At 42.2% G+C, this 11,661-nt stretch overlaps 1 protein-coding gene across 1 annotated transcript in view; it reads left to right on the top strand.

Moving 5' to 3' along the window:
* Window positions 1-11,661, top strand: part of LOC143102409 (F-actin-uncapping protein LRRC16A-like) — a 63,805-nt gene that overhangs the window by 29,429 nt on the left and 22,715 nt on the right. Inside the window, exons 10-20 of the mRNA XM_076265966.1 lie at window positions 348-436; window positions 765-859; window positions 1,760-1,846; window positions 3,857-3,960; window positions 4,929-5,006; window positions 5,623-5,699; window positions 7,158-7,262; window positions 7,579-7,648; window positions 9,969-10,050; window positions 10,155-10,254; window positions 10,501-10,555. Of these exons, the coding sequence (XP_076122081.1) occupies window positions 348-436; window positions 765-859; window positions 1,760-1,846; window positions 3,857-3,960; window positions 4,929-5,006; window positions 5,623-5,699; window positions 7,158-7,262; window positions 7,579-7,648; window positions 9,969-10,050; window positions 10,155-10,254; window positions 10,501-10,555 (942 nt within the window). The remainder of the gene's footprint in view (window positions 1-347; window positions 437-764; window positions 860-1,759; window positions 1,847-3,856; window positions 3,961-4,928; window positions 5,007-5,622; window positions 5,700-7,157; window positions 7,263-7,578; window positions 7,649-9,968; window positions 10,051-10,154; window positions 10,255-10,500; window positions 10,556-11,661) is intronic.

Below are 11,661 nucleotides of genomic sequence, written 5' to 3'. Positions count from 1 at the left end.
CCATGGTGATCAGGCGCCGCTGTGGTTAGTGTGCCTGAGAACACATCCCATGCTGGCCAAACCACTGTCTCTACAAAGTCGTTAAGTTTAGATCAAGTTCACACACTGTGTATGTTCTGTTCACAGTAGCCTGTGTTACTATTGCTAATCTCACATTGGCTATTCTCAAGCCGCATTAACTCCTTATGTCTTCCCATCCTTTTGATCTCATCCTCTTGCAAAAGCATGTAGTTAACAAATGCACCCTGTTTGTTTTGCGGTGAGGGGTGTGTGTGTGTGTGTGTGTGTGGGGGGGGGTCCTGGAATTGTTCCTCTCATTCTGAGTGTGCTCTGTGTGTCCCATCCAGTCTGCAGACGTGTGCGAGCAGATTCTGAGGGTGGTGGCCCGGTCCAGTCGCTTGGAGGAGCTAGTGCTGGACAACGCCGGACTCAAGACGTGAGTAGGGTCACACCTACTGTACATCACTCACATCCCTCAGTTATCTGTAAAATGGAAGCATAACAGTTTTCTAACAGATATACATGTATCGTTGTCTCTGCTCTATGCATGTCTATCAAATTTAAATGCAGTAGTCCTTCATTTGGCCATGACAAATGCACTTTTATTGTCAAAGCAGCTGTTTTATAATTTAATCACAACATGTACAGATACAACACATCAACACACATAAATAACGGCGTCTCTCAATTTCTATCTTTCTCTCACATCTTTGTTTTTTTTCTCTCTTTTGTCTTTCTCCTCTTGCTGCCTTTCTGGCCTGAAGGGACTTTGCACAGAAGCTGGCTAATGCGCTGGCCCACAACTCCAACTCAGGGCTCCATACTCTAAACCTTGCCAACAACCCACTGGAGGACAGAGGTGGGTGAATTTAATTAAGCAATGCAGTGCATGCCATTTTCATTTTTGGTCTGTTTAAATACATACAGTAGAATAGCATGTATCCTCAAATGTCTGATTTAGGTCTTTAGTGTGAAATATTCAGTTGTGTAGTACTGGTATTCATAACATTCATTTATACTTAATGATATTCTTGAATTGAATTTCTAATTGATCTCATAAATGAACTGAATATTATCTTATATGGTGTTGCATCTAAGTTCCCACCCATCCATAAGGAATTTGAATATTTCTTAATATTTCATCAGGCTGACTGGGAATTGTGCAACTGCAATTCTCTACAGATGCTGGATTGTCCCCAAAAACTCCCCAAACTGTTGTGAAGTTTAAATGTTTCATGTGACAGTAACAGAGTATGTGCCCAGCCCTTGACTGCAGACCGTAGCTCTCTCCTCATATAACATGCATCAGACTGTCCAGGCCTCAGTCACCCCTGACAACAAAGGAATCCACTCTCCACTGGGCTGCCAGTGCCTTTGAGTCTGGACTCTGTATGAAAACCACGTCTGCAGAAAGGAGGGTGGGAGAGAGAGGGGGGGAAAGAGAGAGGAAAGGGAGGAAAAGAGGGAATATCTTTTGAGGCAGACGGGAGGCAGACAGGCAGCAATGGCAGGTAGTGGGGCAGACACAACTGCCTGCTAAGGAGAGGGAGGAGAGAGAGAGGAGAGAATACGCTGTGGAGTCACAGTTATGTCTCATCATGTTGAGGAACTGGAATCCAACACTCCACTTTTTGCTAAGCAATAGCAATTTAAACCCACCCATATGTATCATATTAGGGAAGGTTGTCATTAATGCATCATTTTGAATAGATAAGATTTTTGTTTACTTTATATCCATTCTTTTTCTGTCCACTGCCAGGAATCGCCTCATTGGGTGCCCAGTTTGCCAAACTCCGCAAGGGGCTCACGCATCTCAATTTCTCCAAAACCTCACTGTCACCCAAAGGTACTGTCAGATGGCCATTATCAGGCCTCCACTTCAAAACCAGGGAAATGCCTTCTTAGCCACTCCGTAGCTGAATCTCCTTAGCGGTAGGTCTTTGAACCTACTTAACATTTGGGGGTTGGCCTGACTCTCTCTCTTCAGGAGAACTACAGAGCTGAGCGCTGAGGCTGTTCTGCTGCACAGCTTGATTCTTTGGTCTGTGTTAAAGGCTCAGTTAAATGAGCTGGGAGTTCTCTTTCTCTTTCTTTCACTTGCTCTTTCGCTCTCTCTCTCTCTGTCTTTCTCACTCTCTTTCTTTCTCTCTCGCTCTCTCTCTGTTTGTCTGTCTGCTCCTCCCCGAGCTCACAACTCTCCTCAGCTGTGTGTGTGTGTGTGTGTGTGTGCTAGTCTCTGTGTCTCTCCCTGGTTGCTGAGGGAGGTTAATGAGGTGCTAATGAATGGGCTCTGCTAACATGACTGAGTTTCATCCTAATGAGCGAGCCATTGCACATCTCCACTCTGTTCCCGGAGTCGACTGCAGATGACTGACAGGTGGACTGGACTCTGTGTCATTTATGGCGGAAAAGTGAACTTGACCTTTAAAAACCCTAAAATAATCCAGAACCTTGAAGATTCCGTGCAATAGTGTGTGGGTGTGTATAGTTCGCATGTACATTATACCTAAAATCACCAGTGGGAAGACATATCGATGTTGTCTTTATAATCCATAATGGGTGATATCATAGTATGTAAATAAATAGTATGCAAATCAGAGGTCTCCATGCACAGCTGTTTAATTTCTAGAATAAATTGGGACTTTGTTCTAATTTGCTGTTATTTGAGAACAGTGTCTGTGTGGCAATTACCTGGAGCTATCTGCTGGATGTGTGATAATATCAGATGAGTGGAATGAAGGCTGAGAGGCAGCCTGTAGGACATGCAGATGTGTGATATGAGGGTGATCAGGAGAGAGCGGGGGAGGCGAGTGGCTCTACCCGGCGATTAGTTTAATATGAAGACATCGGTGGCTTTTTATGCAGATGGACCCAGGTAGACTTTTATTTAAATGCACACAATATGCCTAGCAGAAATGAATGCCTTACTTCTAAAGTGAGTATTACTCACATTTGATTACATTTACATTCGGTGTGCAAAATATACCTTTACTTTAATAAACTCCGGCTAAGCATGGGGCTGTCAGGGACGCCACATCGGTCCTTTTGCCTCTCAGGGACGCTTTGTCCTCTGCTGCTCTTTGAGGCCGTGTCTGTAAGAAGCACTGAACAAATGCACTTGAATGAATCGAATTAGTCCAGAATTCAGTGTGCTTCACAGTAGTCCTTTCAGGCTGCTGCTGGCCATCAGCAGCTCAGTTTATACGATGAAGATGCCCAGCTTCAATAGACAAGTGGAGTGAGGAGTGAGTGAATGAGTGAGTGGGGGAGTGGAGAAGTCTTTTTTTTATTCTGGTCTTCACATGTGGCTGAGAACAAGTCATCACTTTTCACAAGTATCTCGGCTAGACGTTATTGTGATGAATGCGGGCTATTCTCAATAAACCAATTAAAGTCCTGGGAGCCCTTTTTAAGGAAATGTCAAAGGCAGCAGGAAGCCTCCTCAGCAACTCTATTAACCACAGCTACAGGCTTTCCTGGGACTGAAATATTCATGGTATTCTCCTGCTACTCTCCCTACTGAGACTCTTTCTTTGTATCTTACATTCATTTGTTATTTATTTCCCTCTTTCTCTTTGTGTGTGCATGTACTTACATGATTACACCTCCAATTGTGTATGTATAATTTTGCATATACTGTAGTATATGGTGCCTGTGTAATGTTGGATTGATTTGTTTAAAACTGAGGCTGTATTCAGTGCATGTTGTACATTGTACATTTTTCCCCAAGCAAAGTGACTCACTCAACAATAGTTGCTGCTGGTGTGCCGTTTGCCTGATTTGTTTTGCCTCAGAGCGGCCATGTTGGTGTCTAATCCTTTGGCTCTTTGTCTGTGTGCCCGTCCCTCTCCCCTAGGGGTGAATAGCCTTGCCCAGTCACTCAGTGCCAACCAGTCCATCCCCAGCACCCTCACCCACCTCGACCTCTCAGGGAACATTCTGCGGGGGGACGACCTCACGGTAGGTACCCCCTCTCCCAAAAGCTCTGTCGGTCTGTCCGTGCGTGTGTGTGTAGTAAACAGGCACAAATATGTATTTACATTGTGGTAAGACATCTCTCTCCTAATAGAAGTTTTATATATATATATATATATATATATATATATATATATATATATATATATATATATATATATATATATATATATATATATATATATAATGATTATGATATATGTATATATCAGGCTTGTGCAAAATTCCAGAATTGAATTGAAACTGGCTCTTAAATTCCAATTCAATTCTTGAATTATACTTGCATTTCAATTGAGGTAGCAAACAGGAAGCAGAATTGCAATTTGAATTGTGCACAACCCTGATGTATATAGATGTAATATAGTCAAAACCTGACACTACATAAATAATAAATAATATATACATAAAGTGCATGTAGAAACACACATACACATACATCTGAATTGACATAGCATATAATGTTCTCCTACTGAGAGGGCATCCGTAGTGAGGAATGAGAATCATGGCTCCCACGTGCAGGCAGTAACACTCATCCCATACTAATGTCCATGTCAATAGCAGCACATTGATTTCCCTGCGTGCACAGAGCCACATGGTGGCCAGTCTGTGTGTCCAGTACCACCAGGAGGGTTTCCGAAGGGCAGAGAGTGTGGTTGCTGTCGTGCCTGATTGATGGCCAGTGGGGTGGGGGCTTTCTTTTCCCCCTCCTCTCATGCTGGACACGGAGAGAGAGTGGAGGAAACATCTGTCTTTGTTGAGATAAAACACGGCCGTTACTCACAGATGACCTCCGCGCTCCTGTGGTTGTAGATCTTGACCTCATGCGGATGGGCTGACCATGACCAGCGGTTCCTGGGTTTTAATCTGCAGTCAATCATGTCTTAGAAAATGTCACTTGTGCCTATGATGTTTGTCTGTCTCTCACTCTCTCACTCTCTCTTTTTTCTGTGAAGAATTTTTACAACTTCCTTGGCCAACCAAACAGCTTGACCACACTGGACCTTTCCAATACTGACTGTTCACTTGACCTGGTGAGTCATGTTGTTTCATAATCATGGAGATTTGGGTGTTAAAAATTATGCAGTGATGTGTCTGTGTAAATTGTGATGGGGCCTGGGAAAACCCAACACATGAAATTTCACCAACTTAAGATTCTGATACTATTTTAGCAACATCCAGTATGTTGGTAGGATAGTATCCAGGAACATCCTGGATACTATCCTACCAACATACTGGATGTTGCTAAAATAGTATCAGAATCTAGGGGACGGTATCCAGGATGTGCTAGGATTGTATCAGAATCATAAGTTGGTGAAATTTCACCAGAGAGGGTTGAAACGGAACAGTAATCAAGGATTTTGGATTTCACCATGTGATGGGTTTTCCCAGATCCCATTACAATTATGCTTTTGAAATACTGGATTACATGTCCTACTGCCTACAGAAAACATTTGACAAATTACTTGATGGCTCTACTTGCTGACTGGCCTCTCTGACCTCTTAGTGACCGGGCTCTTTCCTCCATTCAAAAGCTTTTCATTACAGTCTGTCGGTGTATGACAGATGCTCACAATGCTCTATGAGTGTCTTTACTGATGGGTGAATTGTAACTCATGAAATCACTGAGGATGTCTGTCTGTCCTTCAGGTCTGTTCTGCTCTGCTCAGAGGGTCAGTACAGCACCTCTCGGTGCTCAACATGTCCAAGGGAATCTTCCCCCATAGGTGAGCAATGGAATAGTTTGTATATTAAAAGGAACATGCATACACAACCATATATGGTTAAGGACTAGATAATAAACAGCTTATTCATAAATAAATAGTCACCCTTATATATACACACACACATAGAGAAACACTGATGTGCTCATACACAGACACACATGGGGACTTTATTACAGATGTCCTAGTTAATCTCAGTCCTTAAATTTGCCAAATTTGCTCATCTTATTTGCTCTGTCATTCAGATTTGTCTGTGGTGTGTATCCCTTGCCTAATTAAATAGTGTAGTCTCAAACGTCTCCATGTAGGCTTTTCTTTGCTGATCTCGTTTAGCATTCTGCTGCTACATCTGTTCAATGCTATCTGAATGACACCACCATGGTTATGGTGATGGTACCATCAATATAGAAAGGGTGGGTGTGTTTTTGTCAGAATTGATTGTCACAAATGTTGGATGTATGTACTGGAAGTCAGTCTGGATCCAGTCCTTGTGCTGATGCAGGGAGAGGTCAGCAGGACTGGTGATGCGTGTAGATTCATTCACCCGAGTCCAGTTCCTTTGCCCTCTCTGGTCATCTGCACTCATGTACTGCTGACTCTGCTGTGCGACAGAAATGTGCAAACACCATGATGATATCCAGGCTAGCCTTAGATTACATTGAGCCAAATAAGACCTTCCAAGTGCCAGATTCCCTGAGTAATGAGAAAAGTAGTGTGAGTAGAGGTAGCTCCAGTAGAGCTCTAGTGGTACCACTCTAAGCCATAAGCCATATCAATTTAAACCATACCAGACTGGCAGAAAGAGCTGGATGGGAGGTGTATATATAATGTATATAATGTATATATTATGGCAGACAGATGACTGGGGATGAGGAAAAAGGAGATAAGTCCTCCTGCCTAATATGGCCTAATTGTGGGCTGACCTTTGACACGGTTGCCAAAGTGCTCAATATATTGAATTGGTGTCGGATTCAGCGTGTAAGCGCAGACCACTGTTCTCTTAGTGAAAGTAAACACATGAGTGAGGCTGCTGACCTCATGTGATGATGATTGAAATGACACGGATGGCCGGTCTGTCTGCAAGGCCCTCTAACAGAGCGGGCATGTGATGCTCCTCCTCACACCAGCAGGGTTGGCTGGGTTGGGGTGTGTGTGAAACGTGTAAATGTGTTTACACGTGATGTCTATCGTGGTGTGATGGGAGATGTGGGGGAGGGGGGAAGACGGGGTTGGTCGGCCATTGCATCTTCAAAGAAACCTTGATCAAACAAGACATGTTTTGCAAACCAAACATTGTGTACTCTAAAAATACATATCTTTTTTGGAATCAGGCCACACATAAGTACAGAATGTACACATGTACAGAAGCTGCTTTGAAAATCAGACAAGGCTGCTATGTCGACAAATAAATGGAAATGTTTACTCTTCTGACGATGAAAGTTGACTGTTGACTGTTCACAGGAAGGGGAAAGACATTCCTCCTGCATTTAAGCACTTCTTCAGCAGTGCCATGGTCCTTAGCAGTGTCAACGTGTCTGGAACTAAACTGCCACCAGAGGCCTTAAAGTGAGTGCAGGGTCTCCTCTCTTCGTCTCTATTACCTCTGGAAACGTATGCGAGTTCTGAGGAGCCAATTTGGAGTCTTTTGATTACATTGTATTGTGTTGTTATTGTATTACGGTACAATTTCAGTAAACAAGTGTGTCCTTGAAAAAAACAAAAAGTTTAAAGTTTATAACAAATCTTCAAGTTGTGTATTTCACTGTTAGCTCCATTGTTAAACATCCACTGTGGCTCTGCTATTTGAGCTGTTCAACATTTGGCCGACTAGTTAATCTGTGCCCAGATTTACATTCCTACTAAACGCTTGTTTCTCTTCCAGAGCTCTTCTCCTGGGTCTAGCCAGTAACTCAAATGTCAAAGAGGTTTCATTAGATCTTAGCTGCTGTGAGGTAAGACACTGCCCATTGACACTGCCTATTGATTGTAATCTTTCAAAACCTACCTATGATATTATCAGATTCATATTTGGGATTGCAAAATCAACACACGAATTTCATTTTTGTGTTCAGACTATTGAAGACTAATGGTAATTCTGAATCTATTGAGAGGATAGTGAAAACTGAAAATACCACAGTGAATAAAAATGAATGAATCTGTGACATTACTCTTTGAGCAGAGATGCATCAATAGGCATCAGACAAAAATGTTACAGCTGTAAATCTGTGGATTAAAAGCCTATCAGCATACGTCTTTATTCTGCACTGAAGTAAGATGTATTCAGCTGAGATGCAGTATGTTTATCAGAGGAAAGCCTAAATACCTTATGCCAGCGTATTTCCACCCTGTTAATCTGCACGGCCTGCCAATCACACAAACCCTAAGAGATGGTAATTGTTAATTTTAGCCTAGTGGCCCATCTATCAGCATATAGCCTACCCTCTATCATGTAATACTCAGTTAATTTGTCTGTCAGGAAATTCCTTTTGAACTGTCAATTAAACTGTCAACCATGTGTTCTATCCGTTAGCCTATGTTCATATTGTAATTACTGTTAGTCTATCAGTGTTAGCTGGACCCATCTGCTGGCGGTGACTCAAATGTGTATAATGAACAAATTTCCAATTTTCTGGTCCGTGTAGATTGAAGGAGGCTTCAAATTCATTATTTCGTAATCCTTATCTCCTATCGCATGTAGAAAGTGGATTGGAAGTATTCTGGAATCAAATCATTTGAGAACCATCCGCATAATGATGTGAAACTTGAAAGCAGTCTGGGTCACGATTCCTCCCAACCACAGTCAGCTATTAGAAATGCAGCACAATTAAATAGCCATGAGTGTACATGTGCAAACAGGCCGAGGGTCATTTTGTTGCGGTTGATGCTGGCCCGTGAGCAATCCTCACCACCCACTGTCCGGCTCTGACTCCCTCACAAAGATATTTGACATTCCTCTGAGACATTTATGCATAATGTCGCCAATGGCTAAGCCAGAGGAGAAAAATTCAATTTATATTCTTTCTCTCTTTCTTTCTCGCTCTCACTCTCTCACTCTTTTTCTTTCTCTTTGTCTCACACTCTTTTTTTCTTTTCTACACACACACACATTCTCACCCGGCTCCACTCTCTCTTCCACAAACATTCACTGACATACACGTATACAAAACACACACACACACACACACACACACACACACACACACACACACACACACACACACACACTCAATTCAGCCTTCCATCGGCACAGTAATGCTTTCTTTCTAATTTGCTGAAAACTTAATTAGACACAAATAAGCTTTAAACACCATTAGAAAACGACAGTAAAATCTTTCACAGTAAAATTAAATCATTGCAATCAGTGGCCATATTTGGCCAAAGCAAAGCAGTTGGATGAAGCATGTTTGATTGTCTAACAATCTCTGACTGCGCTGCACTGTCCGTGCCTGTGTCTGTCAGTGTGGGTGGGCATATGTCACATGCACATACACATGCATGGCAGTATTTGTTCTTATTTGTATGTGTTTTGTTTATGTTTTGTGTCTGTGTGTTTTGTTTGTTTGTTTGTGTGTGTGTGTGTTTGTGTGTGTGTGTGTTTGTGTGTGTGTGTGTTTGTGTATAACTGCTTGCAGTGCTGATCTGTCTCCCCCCTCCCCTCTTTCCTCTTAACGCGTTCCTAAGCTTGGCCACTGTGTAAGTAACTCAGCTCTCAAACACCGCAGACCGCTCTGCTCTCCCTCTCTGCCCCTCGGCTGTTTCTGTTCTTCACATAATTGAATACCTCATTCAACTGCTCCTTCATTTCTTCCAAATTTGACCCTGGTCATTTCTTCTTTTGGACACAAATAACTGATGAAATAATTCTACTTGTTCAATTATTCAATTACAAAGACTGATTTAGTCTTTTGGACAGAAATTCCTGAATGAATACATTCTGCTTGTATAATTATTAAATTACATTTCTACATATTCCTAGGCTAATTCGGGGTATAACCTGTTTAAAGGTTTGCACCAATTCACTCCTGGCCAAGAGGAGGATAGACGCTATAGTTCAGATCACATGCACTTTGCCGGTTATACTTCACCGAATCTCACAGAATGCACTGCACCCCTGTCCTGTGTCCACAGGCAATATTTATTTGTTTGAGTGAATTTGTCTGTGTGACTATTTCTGTGTGCACAAGACTTGTGATGTTCTTCGGTTCTGCCCTGGTGCCTGGGCGCTGCAGTGATGTGTTGTCATATGTGGTCATGTGGTTCCCCCTTGCACAGCTGAGGTCAGGAGGCTCTCAGATCCTGGAGGGCTGCATCGCTGAGATCCCCAACATCTCCAGCCTGGATATCTCCGATAATGGTGAGCGGGCCAATCAGAAGCCAGCCCTGTGTGATTGACTGACATATCGCTCAACCAATAACGTGATTGATAAATGATTAATCTTCTCTCTTGTAAACCACTAGGACTTGACTCTGATATGGCCACCTTGTTAGTGTGGTTGGCCAAGAACCGGTCAATTCGTCATCTCTCTTTAGGAAAGAATTTCAACAACATCAAGTCAAAGTGAGTACTAAGAATGTAGGAAAGTCTATGACCTTATAAATGCACCTTAGTGGCATTGTTTATTATTGTCATTTTTATCTTTTTTATCAAGCAGTTGCTTGTCAATAATGCTTTTATTAATGGGGCTAATTCTTTTTTAATTCTAGTTTTTTGCCCAAAGCTTGTTTACTGTAAGATAAATTACTAATACCATACCAAAGACCCTGCTGGCCTTGATGGAGTCTGTGCTATCTCACCCATGTGCAGAAACCTGGCTGCTGTCCTGGACAACCTGGTGCACATGATCCAGGAGGAGGAATCGGTGAGATGCGTCTCTCACATGCCATTTGCTCAGCCTTAGGCCATTTTCATGTGACCAATACATGACATGTTTATCCTTTCTGCCTAAAGGCAGTGGTACAGTGACGGCAACCTTGTGGTGTGAAGGGAAGTCAAAGGGATATATTAGGCTGTAAATGTGTTTACAGTACTGTATTAAAACACAGGAGACAGGTTCTTGTAATGGGGAAGGGGCATAGCTGAAATGCTGTGATAAGGATTTTATATGATTAAGGCCATTACGCCTGGGTGTTGCACCTAATCATTCATTTGAATTGGGTCTGTGTATCTGAGTATTCTGAAGCCTACATTTGAGTGAAATTACCACCAGGACACACATGGCTACCTCCTGCGCCCTCATGTATTTTGAATTCATGCACATTACTATCTCTGTGGAACGAACAATACAGGGTTTCAGTATGGGAGCAGACATACAGGATTTTGTGCTTTCCTCTGGCCAGGCACATAGATTATTGCACATCCTGCTTTAGATTTAACAGCTAGAGATATATCTAAATCTTTTTTTCATACAATTTGTTTTTATATATGCTAATGCTAGTATAGCAGTTAATGTTTATCTGTTTGATTTTATGGTGTTCATGCCTCATGTCTGTTGTGTTAAATTGTGTGTTTGCTGTGAACTGCTGCAAAACAACAATTTACCCTCCGGGATGAATGAAGTATCTATTTATCTTTATCTTTTTGTCTGTCTACCTGTTTGTCTGTTGATCGTCTGTCTCTCTCTCTCTCTCTCTCTCTCTATCTACTTATGATGGAGTAATTCTCTCCATCCATCCCCAATATAAGATCTATTCAGGCTGTTAGATTTGGTTTAAGCCCAGAAATATTCAATGTCAGGACAGCAGTGTAAGGTTAAAGTAGGTTAATGAAGAATGTTTCATCTCTGTTCCACTAGCAGATCTTGCTCTGCATACACAGGGTATTTGGGCATTGCGTCACCAGTAGTAGTTGTAGTTGTGACAGTTATTGTAGCAGTGCTACTTAAATCATAATCTCTTTTACTTTGAGCCAAAAAGGCAAACCTCATTCATAAGCTGAATTCCTGCTGGCAAATACCTTCTGAAAGGC

This window comes from Alosa pseudoharengus, unplaced genomic scaffold (genome assembly GCF_046254945.1).
Source record: "Alosa pseudoharengus isolate Yale_2024_CS ecotype anadromous, Long Island Sound unplaced genomic scaffold, YU_APseudo_1.1 YU_APseudo_1.1_scf_4, whole genome shotgun sequence".
NCBI classification, from domain to species: domain Eukaryota; kingdom Metazoa; phylum Chordata; class Actinopteri; order Clupeiformes; family Clupeidae; genus Alosa; species Alosa pseudoharengus.
This window is presented reverse-complemented; position numbering and strand designations above follow the sequence as displayed.